The 18,757-nt window shown below is 43.3% G+C and overlaps 1 protein-coding gene across 1 annotated transcript in view; it reads left to right on the top strand.

Annotated features, from left to right (window-relative positions):
• Nucleotides 1–1,305: 1,305 nt before the first annotated feature.
• HTRA3 (HtrA serine peptidase 3) overlaps nt 1,306–18,757 on the top strand; it is a 32,209-nt gene continuing 14,757 nt past the window's right edge. The window contains exons 1-6 of the mRNA XM_063401558.1: nt 1,306–1,729; nt 10,526–10,625; nt 12,328–12,550; nt 13,195–13,389; nt 16,390–16,422; nt 17,081–17,195. Coding sequence (XP_063257628.1) covers nt 1,306–1,729; nt 10,526–10,625; nt 12,328–12,550; nt 13,195–13,389; nt 16,390–16,422; nt 17,081–17,195 — 1,090 coding nt within the window. The remainder of the gene's footprint in view (nt 1,730–10,525; nt 10,626–12,327; nt 12,551–13,194; nt 13,390–16,389; nt 16,423–17,080; nt 17,196–18,757) is intronic.

Below are 18,757 nucleotides of genomic sequence, written 5' to 3'. Positions count from 1 at the left end.
AGGTTGGGTGTGTCACATGCAGCAAGTAAGACTTCCAAAGTTTGGTATATTCTCTGGGTGAGCTATGCCAGAGGTCCTTTTACTGAAGTCAGCTTAACTTTTTTGAAAGCCAGCTCAAACCATACTTGGAAGAATTAATTTGAAAATTAGGTCTAGTAAAAGCTGTGATTACCTTAGAGCAAAAGTGAGTATTTTGTTGATAAAGATGGCATTCATGGGGAGGATTTACTCTGCATGTTATGAAGACTGTGGAGGTGACTAGTTGACAGAGCTCGACAGATGCTCTCTTCCACCTGACAGTCTTACTGAATACATTGTGATTAATAATAGATTTTAAAACCCCAAACCTCAAATATTAGGACTTTGGCAACACTTCCAACTACTATTACAGAGAAGCTGCCAAATCTTTTGCTGAGGCCAATGACGGTGGAGAGCCCGGTATATCCCCTTTGGCAGTAGGACAGTGTCTCTACAATGTGCCATGCTGCCATGCAGAACAAGTGGCTACAAGGACTATGTTCAGCTACTTGTGTCTCTGCTCCGACCTGCAAGGAGTTTTCCGTGTCCAAGAGCGTATTTAACATTGCAACACAGACCGAACTAAGAGAGGCCAGACTTCGATTGCCCTTCGGTGGCAGTGGCGACAAATGCCCTTGTTAACACTGACATAAAGACAAGCATGAGGGGAGGCAGAGCGGCTGCCGGCTTTCTGCCCCTGCACTCACAGAGGTGCAAGCGCTCACATGTAACGGATTCGCATTTGTTTATGCCACGTCGGGCACCCACAGCCGCTGCCGTCCAGCGCACGGCCGGGGCTCTCCCGGCTCGGGGCGGTGATTTACCAGCTCTGCCCCGCAGCTGAGGGGACCGGACCCTCCCGCTCTGTCCGTCCGTCCCGCCCGGGGTGGAGCCTGCCCGCCCGGGGCTGCTGGAGGCGGCGGGCCCGTCCCACATATAACCCAGCCGCTCCGCCGCCGCCTCCCCGCCGCGTCCCGCTCCGCCTGCCCTCGGCGCTCCGTGCCATGGCTCGGCGCCTCGTCCCGGCCAGCTGAGCCCTGGGAGCCGCCGCGTCCTGCCGGGACCGAGCCGGCCGTGACTCCGCGGCCTGCTCCGGCCTGCTGCCCTCCGCCCGCCGCGCCGCCCCGCTCGGCCCGCAGAAGCGCTGCCCTGGGCAGAAAGGCGTGCTGCCCGAGTGTCCATAAAGCCCGACTTCCCTTCCCTCGCCGCGATCGCACCTTCCCGCCTCCCGCCGCGGGGCCGGGCGGGCTCGCACGCCGAGCTCCGCCGCCGCCGTCCCCGCCGAGGATGCGGGTGTCGCTGCTGAGCCCGCTGCTGCTGCTGTCCCTCAGCGCCGGCCCGCACGCCGCGGAGCTGCCGCTCGCCCGCGCCAAGTGCCCGGCCCGCTGCGATGTCTCCAAGTGCCCCAGCCCCAGCTGCCCCAGCGGGTACGTGCCCGACCGCTGCGGCTGCTGCCTCATCTGCGCCGCGGGCGAGGGGGACTCCTGCGGGCGCAAGGAGGACCCGCCCTGCGGGGACAGCCTCGACTGCCGCTACCCCATGGGCAAGCGCTTCGCCAAGGGCGTCTGCCAGTGCAAGCTCAGCGCCCAGGTGTGCGGCAGCGACGGCCGCACCTACGACAACATCTGCCAGCTGAAGGCGGTGAGCCGCAAGGCGCTGCAGCACGGGCTGCCCGCCGTCGCCCAGGTCCAGAAGGGAGCCTGCGAATCGGGTAGGAGCATGGTGGGACCTGCCGCGGGGCGGGGGTGGGACACTTGGCTTCCAGGGTAAGGAAAGTAATGATTTGCAGTGGCCTGGGAAGACTGGGTGGCTCCAGGGACTCTAAAAACCTCCAAGGACGCCCAGCTGCTAATGATACCAGTGGTGTGCAGAATGGATGCTCAGGTGCTTTCTGAACAGCAAAACTTCTCCCCGATGCTCATCGTGGGCTTGGGCCGGGGTTTGGGAAGGTTTCTCCAGGTAGTGTGGGTGTGGATGCCTGGGTGAAGTGCGGGTTGCTGCCGCAGCGCTCCTGGGACAGGAGGCGGACGCGCTTGCCAGGTGAGAGCGAGATGGGTGGAGGTCGCTCGGCTGCCGGGGCCGGGCAGCGGCCACGTCCTCAGCCGTGGCCTCTTCTGGGGGCTGGGCAGCGGTCCAAGGCTGCTGCCGAGCTGCCGGAGCCCCCTTGGCTGCTCTGGGCGGCATCACCCGCGGGGGTCGCGCAGCAGCGACGGAGCGGAGCCCGGAGCGCCGGGGAGTGCCTGCGGTGTTCGGCACACTGACCCACAGGGGAAGCGGGAAACGCCTCCGAAAGGCTGTCAGGGCAGAAAAAGCACTGAGCGTTACATCAACTAGCTAAGACATAGCCTTCTGCCTGGTTTGCTTTCTTCACCAAAGGGTTTTGTAGTCTTGTAGAGCTCTAGGTAGGGAGAAAAAAGACTGAGAACCTCCTTCATAGTGTAAAATATTGATACTTAGGCTATCGAATGGTCTTCTGGTTGTAGTAAAGTGTTGAAGTGTTTGCTCAGATCCTGTGATATGCTATCACAACTTCAGGCTTGGTGATTTCACTTTGGAAAGTTCAGTAATCTCTTAAACTAGTAATTTCCTTTTAATATTGAAATGTGTCTCTTTGTGGAAGTGTTAATATAGGTAGTATCTTTCTACATACTGATTTATTAATTTAAGAGTTTGCTTCTGCTACCTTTCCCATAGAGTTCTTGGAAAGAGAAGTTCTTTCTCTTGGAAAGAACTGGAGTTTTAACAAGAAATGGAGTTTTAAATCGTGCATTAGTGTTTCCATTCTGTCAGGTGAACCACTAACCATCCTGTTTATTCATAGCAACCTAGCCCAAATGATTGGGACACTTCAGAAGGAAAAGGGCTACTGGTGTAGCCTTTCTGTGAACAGGGGAATCTTTCAAATGTATCCTGAGCTTTGGAAAGGGAAAACCAGTTTAGAGAGAGAGGATATTCAAATTATATTCCTGGAGCTCCTTTCAGAGTATTTTGTCAGAGCCAAGAATTGTTTCACATACCAACCTGAAGCTGCTATGTTCAGTCTCTCCAGTATTTTGTAGTTATAAATTGTTTTTTGCCTGTACCTTTTCACATCAGCATCTGTTAACTTTAGTACTCCTATAACTTGGTTGAAACTGATCCATGTGAAATAATCAAAATGTTTAACCAAAATGAGTGAACTAGCCTGCATGTGAGAGCTTGCTGAGTGCTTGGCATTTGGTATATGTGACATTTTATTCAAAGAATCCTCCTGAATCTAATGTTAATAGGCTTAGGAATTTGGAGCTGTGAGGCAGAGGAACTTCTTTTTTTTTTTTTTTTTTGCAAGCAACTATTTTAGTGTTCACTTTATTTTGGCTTTATTTTCTTTTATGTCTCAGAAAACCTCAGCTTAGATGAAGCATCTGGTTCTCTGTTAAGATTTAATTTTTTTATTCAGTTCTACAGCTGCACAAACTGAAGCTCAAAGAAACCAAGTGTCTTGCCCAAGGTCAGACTGAGTTGGTGGTTGAGTCAGGAATAGAACTCAATTATGGTATTTTTTTGTTTGTTTTGGTTTTTTTAAACAATAACATGCAATGGCTATAATGAGAGGCTTGGAAGAAAGTTGACAGTTTAAAATTGCTGTCAAATTTCTCTTTCTTCTAATCTTGCCTGGCCTCAGATGACTTAGAGTTTGAAGGGATAAGCTACTTCTGAAGTAAATGTAGTTTTACTTAACCATCCACATATTAAAAGAATCTCAGATAACAGAAGCCTCACATAGTATCACTCGGGCCCTATTTAGAACACGCACAGACCCAAAGTCTCCTGAAATGTCTGCTCCTCTCCTTTTTCAGTTGCTTATGTTGATGCTGAGTTGGATTCTGGCTGTGGTAAACTCAGACAGGTTGAGAAACTTAACTGTGGTTTTCCTGGTGACAGCAGTCTGGTGAATAGGGATGCATGAAACATGGGTAGTAAAGGATGCAGGAGGGAAGGGAGGAATGAGCTGGCCAGGGTTACTGAGTGATAATCAAAAAACAAAATTTAAAATGTTGTTTTTCCTTGTTGAAGTCCTGGATTAGGTTGAAGAGCACCACACCAAATTGCAAGTTGTACACATAGTGTACTAAACGGGCTGTGTGCTGCATGGAGGTCCAGGAGCTCCATAGCTGATGCTCTGCAGTATGCCAGTGCCCAGGGGCTTCTCAGAGATAGGAGCAGTTTGCAGGAATCCTGAGCAAAGTTAAACTCCCTGCTACAAATACTGGTTGTATTTTTAAACTATTTTCAACCTGTATATGTGGGAATATATTGTGAAGCAGATAGGTTTTTTTCTGTCTTCTGTCACCTACTGTGATAATGACAAGCTATTACAAGCTAGCATGTAAGTAATGAAACAAACACTTATGCAGGACAAGCTCTGTAATCAAAGATCTCTTCTTACAGAGCCCTGTTTCTCAGGGCAGCAAATGTAAGTTTTAACAGATATCAGTCTGCTAAGATGTCAAACATCTCACTCGAAGGATTCACTTGGTCTCCTGCCATCTACAGTCAATCTACTTGTTTCTTGAACAAAGGACTGGTTTTGATCTCTCACTACAACTTAGTACAGTTAAATTCCCTGCAAGGTTATCTTGCAGATAGTTTCTGTGAGGAGAGTTTAAATGTCAAAAGATTTTCTTACCTAAAACATCGGAGCAAGAACCCCTTTTTTTTTTTTTTCTTTTTTAAAATGCAGGTGCTCTTTTGTGAATGGAACAAATAAAACAAAAAGCTTAATTAGAAAACCTTCAGGGCTGGACTTGACACTCACTATTTACTGTCCTCTGCACTGTTAACCTAAAGTCATTCTCAGAAACGGGTCATGAAAGAAAGACTCACCCAAGTCAGTCAGATCTTTGCAAGATAATGAGCCTAAAAGTTCACTTTCCTAAGAGAATGTTTGAAACAGTTAATGCATGGGCAGGGTCTTTGCACACAGTTCTACGTGGGGTGTTGGAGTGTGCCTGTGCATAACCTTGAAGATACAGAGGAACAACTGAGTGTGTGATTACTTGCATTTCTGAGAAGTTGGCCCAGTAAGGAATAGAAGTTTCCTGCTGGTGGTTTTGTCATCAAAGCCTTAAATCTGCCTGCAGCTGTATTTAGGGAAATATACTGCAAGGTATTAGCTGGAAACACAAACTTTGGTCACATTCCTGTCCTGCTCGCTTTCCTTATGCCTGAGTTGGTTTGAGTTACTGCAGGTGAGGGTGGATAGTGTGCAGTATTGGATATACAATTCAGAGTGGAGCACTTCAGTCTGAAGGGTAGGTAACAGGAAAGGGATGTTCTTGTTGCATCTCCTCATGAGGGTCACTTGGAAGGGGAATTCCAAGCGTGTAAAGTCAGTGTGGTGTCTGTGCTAGAAGGCTTGTGCCAGCCTGTCTCTGTCTGGCCCTCGTGATTGCTGCATTGCACAAGAAAGCCACTTTGGTGTTGGTTCACCAGATTGTTTTCATCTGTGCACGGTAGACATCCATTGAATAAACAAGTTGCCTGAACCATAATGTGGCATTAAACTCACCAAGGCTTTATGGTCAGTGCACAGCTATGCAACTTGATCTTAATGCTGAATTCATCAGAAGAACTGCCCATGAACCTATGTTTCCAGCAGATGTTTCTGTTTTTTAAGCAGAGACATTATAATCTTTTATTTGTCTTTCATTTCTTTCCATGAAAGCACAGTAGGGACAGTGTTTATCCCTGGTGATCAGATCTGCCAGGTTGCAGTACTCCCTTAGACATAATAATTTTGCTGAATGCACAGATCTTTTCTGAAGCGGGTTTAAAAGGGGGATGGGGAAACAGTCTTAAAAGAATGAGTTTCCCAGGCTCACAAATTTTTAATGAATATAAAATTGTTGATTTTAATACAATGTGTTGTCTTTCAGAAAGTAGTAAATGTGATTGAATTTAATTCTACAGGGACTAAGTTGGCAGATAGTCAGAAATGTTCAGTCTTTTGCAGATGTAAATTGGTCTGGTTTTATTGTCTTCAGTGGGATTATAATGATTATTTCTGCTGATATTTTTCCAGTTCTCTTCATACTAGGTTAACTCTACAGATTTATTGGCATTGTTCCAGGTTTACAGCAGTGTTAATGAGATTGAAATGGGTCTGTTGTCTCTGCAAGAAAGTAAATAAACCACTATTGAATGAACCCATAGCCTGTAGATAACATCACTATCCAGGAAAAACCTTAAACTGATAATAAGGCTACTCCTACCTGAAAAGCACTTAACTTTAGCCATTTAAATTCAGTGTAGTTGGAGACCATAAAATTGGAAACATAAGATCACCTTTTAGAAAATAAGCTGCAAATCTTTAGCTCCAGTTTATGCACTTACATTGAAATCTGGATTTTGAGTGTTCTGCAAGAGGAGCTGGAGGCCTGAAGATCTAATCACTTCGTTGAAATGATAGGCTCAAAGTTCAAGGCTGCTGAAAGTCTGGTTGATTTGTGGCTATGGAGCAGATTGAGGAAATCTAGGGGTTTTGACTAAGAAATGCTTAGACAGCTAAGGACTCATGCAGCATAAATATGTTTTTGTTTCAAATGCAACCTGGTTGCAGCACCTTTGAAATCTTGGTTATGCAACAGATGGTTAATCGGATTAAATTATGTCTTTTTGCCAAGATGAATTAGATTTTGTTAGTGTGAGATGATTTTGAACATTCAGTAATAACATGGAAAATAGTGCACGTTATTGAGAGACCTTTGAAAAACTGTGTGGCAAATCCTGAGGGTCAATGGGTCAGAATGCACAAAGGTGCTGTGAGCTCAGAGCTGTTACGTGCTCAGGGCAGCAGAGATCTGAGGGCAGTGTGGGGCTCCACAAGGCAGCAAACAATGGAGGGGGGGGATACATATTTATTTAACTTTCTCTTTTAGTAAGGATAGGAGCAGCAGCTAGTGTCTACCAAATAATGCAAATTAAAGGATAGATTCTATCTCTGCAGTTATAACACTTGTATTCAGGGTGACATTGTACAATATACTCAGTGTTGGATTTTGCTTCCTTCTTCAGTTTCCCAGGCTTCAGTTCCTCCCTTTTAAAGTATATTGAGAACTTCAAAAATTGATGAAAACCATCAATTTAATAATTATGCACTAAAATGCTGTTAATAATAACCAACACTTCAGTTCACTTAAGTAGTGCTGTATGTGTGGGAGTAAATGTGAGTGTGAAGTTACATCTTCCACATCCATAGTTTGATTTCCTGGCACATCATATAAAGTGTTTAAAGGTTCTCATCACTGCCAACTTGCAGAATATCATTCAGTAAAAGGATAAGGTTCTATGAAGGCATCTCAAAGGTTCTATGAAGGCATCTCAGCTTTGTAAGTCAGTTTTCACCAGTGTTTGGTCTACACCAGACAAGAAGAAAAATAACTCATCTCTGATCAGCCCAGATCTTCAGGCACACCTTTCATACAAAGACTGAGTGTCTGTTATTCTTGATCCTCCTTTGTTTCAGATTTCCCTTTAATATTGGTGCAGATTTGAATTTTCTTTTAGGTTTGAGCATTCTTGTCTTCTAACCCCAGCAGGGAGGTTCCAGGCTTCTGCTTAGACAGAGAAAGTTTTTCATTGTGGTATGAAAAGAAGACAAGCGTTGTTTCGGTTTTAGTCTCCTCTCTGTATTGCTGCATTTTATTTTCTTCAACTTTTTTCATGTTTTATCAACTACCTCTTTCAGATAATTTCTCTCTGCCTCTCCCAAATCCTACCTGGAAAGCCACTGCCACCCATGGTGTTTGCCTGGTGGCTGGACATGGGTGGTTCAGACCTGAGGTTTTTGGCAGGCATCCTCCTGTGCTTTTGGCCATGTTCTGCGCTGTATCCATTTGGGCAGAACAGTTGAGAGCTTAGAAGATGCAAATGGGTTTAGTTGCCCTGACTCACCCAGAGCTCTGCTGATTTACACCACTGAAAGGCTGCATTCATCGCAGCTCTGTGCCAGTTTATCAGCTGCCTTTCACTGAGGCATGGTCGTGTCCATTAGGATAGATGTGATGGCAATGTTATATCCTGTCAGTGAACACTTGCTGTGTAGGCAAGGGTTCAAAGTCACGTCAGTAAACTTCAAAGGATACACTGCATAATCAGGCAAGCTGCTTGGGAACTGAAGGTAAGACAACTCTTCGGTGGCCTAGTAAGCAAAATAAATAACAGTATATTGTGCTTACATTTGACTGTCCTCTGTGATTCCTGTTTGTGGTATCTCTTTTAAACCAAGCACTAAAATAAGCACGTGCAATTGGCTGGAGGGATTTTTCAGAGTGAGTGAGAATGTACATAGAAATAATAGACTGAATCTAGTCTTGCCAAGCTGTTCCTTTTGTTTATTCAGTATCACATAAATCTAGCTTGCTAAATTTAAGGAGCATTTCTTTTTCATTCAGAAGTAAATCCCTTGTCCAGTAACAGGATAAAGAACTTGCAGACTTCTGGAAGAAATTCCTAATCTTCTTGGTCTGGTTTCTTCAACTCATTTGCTCCCTTTGGTAGGTCTCATGGTTAATTGTAAAGCTTCAGGCTGTGAACACAAAAGATTGCTATTTGAGTGTGGCGATTTGTCCCCTATCACAGGCTTTACATATGTGGTGATACGGCTCCATGTATCAGAGAATGCATATGCAGAGAATATGACATTTAGCACAAGCAGTGCTATTCCTTTGGGATGTTGTGATGCTGGAATCCAGGATGCTGTGGCTTTGGAAGCCAGGATGCCGTGGGCTTTCCCTCCTCCTCTCTAAGATCTTAATTTCATGCTATTACATTCACTCTTAATGAATGCTGTGTATAGTGCTGTTTAATGCAGCACCCTACTGGCTTTTGTCAGATATTTTAGTTATTTATTGCTAGGCCCAGCTGCATGTGACAGCTTAAACATGAATTTGCAAAAAGTTTTAGGTGCAAAGGTTGTAATTTAAAGTAGGTTTCTAATGTGTCTACTTAAACAATTAGAATTTAAGTTCTAATCTTGGCTCTGAAATCCTGCAGCTGTGTTACTCAGCACTTGTTAGACCATATCTGGAATGCTGCATCCAGTTATGGATCCCTCAGTCCAAGAAAGGCATTGACAAACTAGAGTGAGTTCAGAAGGTGATGAGGATGGTTGGGGGGACTGGACACATCTCCTATGAGAAGAAACTGAGGATGCTGGGCCTGTTCAGCCTTGGGAAAGGCAGAGCTTCAGGAGGAGGTGAGAGCAGCCTCCCTGCACGCCACATCTGTACAGAGGTGCTAATGGGAGGCTGAGAGACAAGGGGCATGAGCTCAACAAGTTCAGACTTGAAACTGTTATAGATGCTAATCTAACAGTCTAATTGAAAATATGATTTGGTTTATTGAAAGATTAAGTAACAGCATTTTGGTAAAAGCCCCCAGCGGAATTACGTTGACGATGACCCGGGGAATCGTCAAAGGGTGAACCGGGACGCAGGATCTGGCACACTGGCGCTTTCTCAAAGTTCACTAATTGGCCTCGTTCGAGGTTTTATACACTGTATTTTGCCCCTGGCATAAGATTTTTCCACAGTCTTTTTGTTCCCGGGACTGGTTATTCGAATTCATAGTCGTCGTTGGTCGGCTGAAAAGATTTTCTTCTGGTAGTGCGAGGTGCTAATTTTGGGCTTCTGGTGGGTGAATGGAACCCGGGGTTTGTGAATGGAGAGGCGTTCGTCTCCAGAGATCTCCATGATGATGGTGCTCTGATAGCTCTGCTGTCCACGGGAGGAGAACTGATTGCTTGTCTTAGTGTGTCCTCCTTTCTGATGCTAACGACGGAGTCCGGATTTCCCGGCAATTCTTTGTCTTTTCTTAAATGGTAATTCCAGGGTGGTGCCTGCTTCAGTATCAGTGAGCTCCAAGGAGGGCTGGAATTAAGGTTATATTTTCATATAACATATTTACGGTGGTTACTTATGATTTTTTACATACCATAACCTATAAGAACACGAATTAACATTCTATGTTTTTTACAAAACTAGGAAAAGCTTATACATCAGGGGGACAGTGAAGCAATGGGGCAGGTTTTCCAGGCAGCTTCTGGAGTGTCCATCCTTGGAGTTTTGCAAGTCCCAGCTCTGTTTCCTTTTGTAGCTGATGTGGCTTTGAGCAGGAGGTAGGACTAGAGACCTCCTATGGTCCTTCTCAGCCTGACCTATCTTAGGACACTGTGTCTTGGATGATAACAAGTAGTTGTCCTCAGAAGAATGCTCAGGACAGAGCTTGTAGACTTCCAAAGAACAGAACTTGGAGCTCAGTGATGCTGATGTTTGATTTTTCAGGATCACACAGAATGCTAGGTATGTTTGAACAATCTCAATGACTTTGATTCCTTTTCTAGTACTGTTTGGAAGCTGTTCTAGTTTCTAGGAGAAACAGACCAATTCAAGGCAGGTTCATCTTGCCTACTTGATAAAAAAATTTATTGTCTTATTAACATATCCAATTCTTTCTGCTAGTATAGGTCACCTACAGTCCAGCAGCCCACGATACAAATTCAACTTCATAGCTGATGTGGTGGAAAAGATTGCACCTGCAGTTGTGCACATCGAACTTTTCCTCAGGTAACACTTTCAATTCTTCGTTTTAGTTACACTGTTTAACAAAGGTCTACAGTATAGTAAATTTCCTTTTGAATTAGTGGCATTCACAAAATGTTCTAAAACATCACAGCAGACCTGTTTCTCTAGAGACCGACACATCTGTGTGTTTTGTTCCTGTTCAGTACATCTATTCTAATGGGCTTATATACTGTCTACCCTAAAATAAGTCTATCTCAGTTTTGGATATCTCTTCAGCCTTCATTAAAATGTGTTGGTTGTTGGACTGTATTTGTTGTCTCAGTTTAAATATAAACACACACACACATATATATATACACATGTATATATATATATTCAGAGAGCAAGCTGGAAAAAAATGGCTTATTGTTAATTTTTCAACTTTGAATGGGAGATGATTTTATTTCAGCAGGAAGAGCATTAAGAGGTAGAATGTTGAGGAGATGTAGCCTATCTAAACACAGAAATGACTTCTGATAGGAAAGAAATGTACTAAATTTCTTGATGAGAACATTACCAATATTCAGGATGCTGAAGCTGAGGTGGCAAGATCAGCACTGAGTGCTCAAAGCAACCTGGGAGTTAAATATGAGTCCTCAGAACAACCTGCAGTCATAAAAAATTGCTGCAAATATTGCATGGGAATACCTTTTTTCCTGGTGTCCTCTCAATTTCCACAGATATAAGAGTTTGTTGGAGAATTTTGTAGGCTTTTTTTAATATGCAAAATCAAGATAATCAAGTATAATAATGCAGGAGATAATCAGGAGATGTCATTTCATGTACATGGTGATTGTCCTTTCAGAGGATGTTACAGCTGAAGATGCTTAAGATCTTTGCACATGTAGTTAAGATTGTTCTTTCCCTATAAGTAAATGTTTGCCCAGCTGTTTGCTGGGTGCTAATTTTGATACTACTTTTTCCTGGGATTTACTCCAATTGTTTATTGCTAAATAGCCCAGAATTTTCAAATAATATCCTAACCAGGACCATGTCTTGGAAGAAAGACTTTCTGGGCCTTTTCTCATCATCTGCTATGCAGGAACTTTATGTTGCTAAGGTCGTTGCAGCAGTTGCTCACAGAGAAAATTCATAATGCCTTAAACAGTTTGTACAGTCTTTTACCTGTCTATATTGCAGCACGTGTTGTTTCCCACCAAGTTTCACTCATTGTTAGTGTTTTTCATTTTTTCTTTCACATTCCTCGTAATTTTGGTTTCCAGACATGCTTTTTCCACCCAGTCTGCACTTGGGCTTCGTAATCCCCTTAGACCTCCTCTCTTCCTTTATGCCTCTGTCCAGCTGCAAGGTTCCTCCTTCCCCTTTTCCCATTGGACAATCAGTTCACTTTTCAGCTTTATTATTTCCTGTCACTGTATCTCTCTGATAATCAATTCTCAGTATAGAATTGATTATCAGAGGGATCAGATGGGCTCATTCTTCCTTTTTTGTCACATATCCTCTGTGCAAGGAACTCTATAAGGATGGAATTGGAAACCAAAGGAAAAGGACCCTACTGATTGTAAACCTCAGTTCCTATCCCCCTGACTGACTAAACCCAGTCACAACTTTCAGGAAGGGATCCTTTCTTTGTAATTTCTTTTTAAATTTAATTCTCAGGGTGAAAGGTGGTAAATGTCATCTAATACAATCTTCTCTTAAGCTGGTTTCTCTTATGACACAGATTTGCTTGCTTTTTGTACAGGCACCCTCTCTTTGGTCGAAATGTTCCCCTTTCCAGTGGATCTGGGTTTATTATGTCTGATTCTGGTTTAATTGTGACCAATGCCCACGTGGTGTCAAGCACAAATGCAATCTCAGGGAGACAACAGCTGAAGGTACAGCTCCAGAATGGCGATACCTATGAAGCAACCATCAAAGACATTGACAAGAAATCTGACATTGCAACAATAAAGATTCACCCTAAGGTGAGTGACATAAACAGAAAAATTACTACATTTGGGAACTCTATGTCTTAATTTAGCTTAGTACAAAGTGATTGACTAGAATAGATGTTTAAGGATTCCTTAGAAGTATCCGTGGAAAACAATGTACTAAAATACAGGTCTGGAAATTTTTCCACTAGAATTAAATTACTTTGTCTTCTGTGCTAGGAACTGTAAAAAATGAAGAAAAAAGTGCCACTCATTTAATATGTGTCAAAATCCTGTTATCTTTACCTAAATACCCAGGCTAATCTTTCTAAGCTTTGTGCCAGTATGCATGGACTGCAAGGTGAGGCATAATGCAGAGAGTGGCAGCCCACAGCTGGTCCATGGTTGGTTTGTGTGCTGTTTTTAGGAGGAGGGAACAATCTGCTGGAAAACAGGGAAATTTTGATGCCCTTTTTTTCTCCATGAACCTGCAAGGAACTACAGATAATTGTTTTTAAAGACAGTTTAAAGCAGCAACCCTCCTAGCATAAGTTTTGGGTGTAGGATAGTGAGCGGCTCCTTCATTAATGTAATGGAGAGTGTTTGTTCCTAACTTTTTGCTAGGTGTTGATCTTTGCGATCAGGTTATTTTCAAATATGAACTAATGCCTGTTTCTTTCTCTCTGTGTTTACTGAAGAAAAAGCTGCCAGTGTTGTTACTGGGCCACTCTGCTGATCTGAGGCCAGGAGAATTCGTGGTGGCGATCGGAAGCCCCTTTGCCTTACAGAACACGGTGACGACGGGAATCGTCAGCACGGCTCAGCGGGACGGAAAGGAGCTGGGCCTGCGCGACTCGGACATGGACTACATCCAGACAGACGCCATCATCAACGTAAGCGTGACATGGGTTCCACTTCACAGGCCGTCCCCACCTCTGCCTGCCCTGAGAGATGAATCCACTCAATACAAGCAGCTTTGTTGAATGTCAGTGAAACTCTTCTCTTTTCAAAGCCTATGCAGTGGCTGTAAGTTGCATTCAGGCAGTGTTGTGACGCGCGTGATAAATAAAAGTTCTCCCTTTGAGGTTGTTTGTGAGGACGCTGCACAGGTCAGACGCTGTTAATTCTGTAAATCTCATGCAGTAACATGGTTGTATTGATGCCTTGAGAGGCTGCCTAGAGGCGAGGCTAGACAGTGTTAAAGGAGTAAAGAAGGTATTTATTAAAAAGGCCTTCAAAGGATGCACCTTGGGCAGAGCCTGGCTGGAGCTACACCCAAGATGGACTCCGGGTCACACATTTTCATTTTTTTATAAGTTTCGGTCCATTTACACATTGGGGTTAATTGTCCAATTACAGCTTCAGGTTGTGAAGTCCCATCCTCCCAGACTGCTCTCCTCAATTCGCTGTTTATACTTTTTGGGCCTGAAGCTGCAAAGGTGTCCTTGGTTCCTGGGCTGGAAAAGGATTGTTTTGTCTAATTACACTGTGAAGAGAACTTGCTAACACTTCATATGAAGTTCAGAGTTATATATTAATGCAGTACAGAATCTGGAAAACATGAAAGCTAAAACTTAAGGCATCCATATCAACCAGCAGTAAATCAAAACATTTCTCTCTCTCCTTGCTGAGTTGCTCTGGTCAAGGAAGCTGTAGAATAGAGCTGAAATTTCTTTCATCTCCATCCATTAGAACCAGATGGAGTAGTCAAATTGAGAGTATGTGCTTCAGTTTCATGACAGGACACCCAGGTAAGAACATGAGGAGAGGACTGGGGGTTTTGTTTCTTTTCTTGTTTTCCCTTTGCACATCACATAATCAAAACAAGAATCAAAGTGTAAAATAGCATAAAGTTTGTGGTACAGTTCGGAGCTAAGGGTACTAGCACTGCATGTTATATAGAAATACATTAAAATAATACTTCTTCAGAGCAGCTTGATCCAAAGAGCTTAACTGAAGTCCTTGGGTGTGTGTTTAGCTTGTACTGCTTCTAAAAAGAGCACTGCACACATCTGAGATGGAAAATGGCCTGAAATTTTGTACTTTAAATCTGTTGAACATAGAAAGGAATATGTTTTCAGGATTTATTTGTTGGACATTAATATCAAATTTGACATAAAGAGAAATAACACTGAGTGTTTTACACAAACGAAGTGCTTCACAAATGGTAATTGTCACAGACTTGTTGAGAGAAATTGTGAGGGGAGCAAAAAAGAGGGTAATTATTTTTAGTGCTAAGATATGACATAAAAGTGAGCTTTTTCTAAAAGCTTTTGTATGACCCAGGAGCTGAACCTCTCCAGACATTTAATTGGAATTACTCTCTTCAGCTGTGCAAGGAGAATAAGGAAAACTGAGGCAGGATGGGGTTAGTTGGGAGCACACACTGAACTGGTGGCCGAGACAGAATTAGAACATGGGATTCTTGACTTCTTGCCTGTACACATTTTTCAAGCACAGGCTCCTTCCTTGTGTGTGTACTTAGACATTTGCTGCCCTCCAAAACTAATGAGCAGGTTATGACAAGGGTTAGCAGAGTGTGTCAGATAATGCTGGGCCAAAGGAAGAGTGAGAGCACATGAGGTGAGGAAAATGACACTGAGTTTGAATTTCTTTGCCATCTGAGACCACAAAATATGAAGATGGTCCCTGGCATAAGGATGCTTTGTGCTTAGCTAATGCACTGGTTTTCTCCTGAGAATGGGAGGAGTTTGAGAGCTCTGGTCTGTTCAGAGCATTCCTGTGGCTCATCCAAGACTTTCCTGCAGGAATGTGCATGCAGCTGCCTTTTGAGAAGTGCTGGGACTGCAGTAACATGGGGCAGGAGAAAACAGGGCCATAGGTTCTAAATGGAACTGAGGGTCTTTCACGTCCTTCAAGCAGAAGACACATGAATGAGATGTGCTGAGCAAGGCTGGAAAATCATTCTCTTCCTTTCTTTGTGCCAGTCAGACATAAAAATCAAGAGTGCAGCCTCTGGTCACTGCAGAGATACAATATAAGGAACTGATCTATTTGTTGAAATTTGAGCTTTGAAGCTGTTTTATAAACTTTAATGTCTATTTTATTCCTCTAAGAATTTATAAGTTTGCCAAGTGCTATCTAAGTGTAAACAGTTTGTGTCTCACTTTTCTGTCATACATCACTTAGCTTTTGTTTCTTTTGAGTGGTAAGTTGCTGCTCTTGGCTGTTTTGCAAACCTACTCGAAAACCCTGGCCTCACTCAAAAACAAAGTGTTGAGCCAGCATGAAGATGGACAAGCAACTTCCCCAGCTCTCATTTCCTGTGGTCCTGTTGCATGTTTCCTTTAAAGGCCATTAGTTATTAGGTAATTTTGGGCTGCTCAGAGCTGCACTGTGCCTTCCCTAGAGAACTCTATGTGTCTGTAGTTACTAAATCAATCCTTATGTAGTAGCTACCTCATAGCAGTATGCTGTGAATAAATACGTGAACCACTGTGTTCTGCTCCAGTGGAGAATGAGAGACTGATAGTGTTGCAAACCAAAGTGATGAGTAGAACAAAAATTGTACAAGCACCTCACTGGAGTATAACTTTAAGTAACAATTAATTATTTCAAAACCTTGTTCTGACGGGCTTTGGAAGAAGCAAAATACTAGTTTTAGCTATTCAATGTCTTAAACTTAGGGTCTGCCTATTTGGAGTGGCTCCTAACTTAAGGCCTGTTTCTGAAAAGAACAAAACTTATAATCATGAGAGGGGTAGGATAAGACCTGCTTGTAATCTTCTGTGATCAATACTGTGTCTGTCAGTGCTGCCTAAGAAACGACCTCCTGTCTTTCTTTTACTTATAAAATAAGTACTGTTTGTAATGAGAATTACATTTCCAACAGTTAAGTATTAATTGATTGTTCCCTTATGTCATTTTTACAGTATGGCAACTCTGGAGGACCTCTAGTGAATCTGGTAAGTTAGTGTGACTTGATTTTATTGGTTGGTTGGTTTTGTTTCAAGAGCGGGTTTCGAGTTAGTGGGAGAATGTTCTTTTGGAAAGATTCATAGATCATTCCAACTTCCATTCATTTAGCTATGGTAGACAGCCTGAAGCTAATGCAGAATATGCAAATTAGGTCCCAGTTCACCACAGGAAAACATTTCCCCATTGAGCCCAGAAAATTTTACATAGCAGTGAGGAATGTGAGATCTGGAAGGAGCAGTTACGCTCGTTCACACTGTGAAACCTGGGATGCACGACAGAGGTGGGACCTGGTAAACTCACACAATTCTATCAAAGCAGATTGCTTTACATCAGCACTGGTTTTGCAGGTCAGTGACTGGTGACTGTAGTGGTGCTAGTGACTCCACTGCCCACTTGGCAGAGGGAATCTCTTGCTGAGTGCTGGGATGGACCTTGGATGAACACACTGTACTGTCATCTCTCTGGCCGTCACAGTTAAATGTGAAATGATGAATCAAAGCCCAGATCCTCCCTTATAAGTAGTGTTTATTTCTTGAGTGATTACAACACTTTAAAATTTCTTACACCAGCTTTTAACATGAAATGCTAGGCAGGGAGCTGAATCTTGCACTTAGGAACAAATTTAATTGGGTGTTGTCTCAACAGGATGGTGAAGTGATTGGGATTAACACCTTGAAGGTCACAGCTGGAATTTCTTTTGCTATTCCTTCAGACCGTATCACTCAGTTTCTCACAGAGTCACATGACAAACAAAGTAAAGGTAAGGTCTGCAAGAAACAGAGGCACCTTCCAGTTATCCTGATCCAGGTGAAGTGCCAAAAGCCATGGGGCTGGGATCCAACTACTGAAAGGAGCAGCATCCTTTTCCAGTATAGAGCATCACAGACTGGGAAATAGCAAACAATCTCTCAGAAGTGGGAGAGACTTTTTATTACTCACACCCCCAAAGAGCAGACAGTATCTGTATAAATATGGGAAATAGGGCCTCTGGGGATAGTGAGGACACAGATGAATCATCACTGGCTCAAATGATCTCGACAACAGATGATCACTTGTTTAAGGAGTTTTATTCTCTTTTCATTTATTGTCCAAGCAAAAAGATTAAAGTATATTGTAGAAAATAAAGTAAAAACTTTTTAAAGCACCTGTCCACAGGTAGGGTGTAATCCACAGAGCCTGACCTATATTTTATCATGGTCATGTATGTCAGTGCTATATAATCAGATACTGTGACAGGCTCTCAGGCCCTGGTGGATGAAGGGCTGTTTCTAATTTGTGAAGAAATACATGGGAAGATGGGAGAGAGGCAAAAAGAAAGAAAGGCCTCTGCAGCAGAGAGCATATAAATCTAAGCATATTGGCAATGAAAACTACAGTACTTTAGACTTTTTTCACATGCCTGCACCATATCTGTCACCCTGTTTTAGATGTCATACATCAGGCTGCACAGCCAAAGCTAGTAATGCTGCATCCAGGCCAAACCTTCCTTACTCTTTCACTCGCCAATTTATCTATCCACACCCTACTACTCATCTTTTACCATGAGTGTTGGCTGCTGCTGCCTCTTCTCTTGGATCTTTTTGTTATTAATCTTGTCTTCTCCTGAGTTCATCCCATTCCTGATGCCAGGGTTGTTTCCCTACACCATTGTCCTCTCAGATACTGTCATTTCAGAAATTTCCCTTAGTCAGCGGTTTTAAAGTGATGCATCTGCTTGTATGTATGAAAGCATCACAGACCTGATGGGTCCCCTCAGCTGTGTTTTCCTGAATTCCACAAATTATATTGTTTTCACTGTTGATTTGGGAGGAGGGGTGGGAGTAGACGAAAAAAAGTTGTTATCATATGCTGAGAAGTGCATTTTAACGTAGCTGATATAATTTTGTTTCAATCAACATGTCAAAAAAAACTTACTTATTCACCCTGGTTACTAATTTACTGTTGGTTTCTGAGACAAGCAGGTGTCTCATTGGTGATGTTACCCTTTAGAACCAAATTGCTCCTCCCAATGCAGGGAGGAGCAGTGGCTCAGCCTGCAGGCCTGGCCTGGGGACATGAACTCAACTTCTGCAGAGCCCAGCATCTCCTGGTGACTGGGGCTGGAAAGTCAGTGGAGCTTTGAGGTGTCACCACTGAAATCAGTCACCTCCACAGAATGATGAGCCCTGCTAAAGGCCCAGAGACAGCTTTGCCCCTGGAAGAACCCTAAACAAAAATTGTGAAAGATTCAAGCTCCTACCATGATTGTAACACACAGATTTTTATTTTTTAACTGTGCCACATAATTCCCTAATCAAAAGGAGTCACACTTTCTCTTAATGT

The sequence above is a fragment of the Prinia subflava genome, chromosome 7 (genome assembly GCF_021018805.1).
Source record: "Prinia subflava isolate CZ2003 ecotype Zambia chromosome 7, Cam_Psub_1.2, whole genome shotgun sequence".
Taxonomy (NCBI): Eukaryota; Metazoa; Chordata; class Aves; order Passeriformes; family Cisticolidae; genus Prinia; species Prinia subflava.
This window is presented reverse-complemented; position numbering and strand designations above follow the sequence as displayed.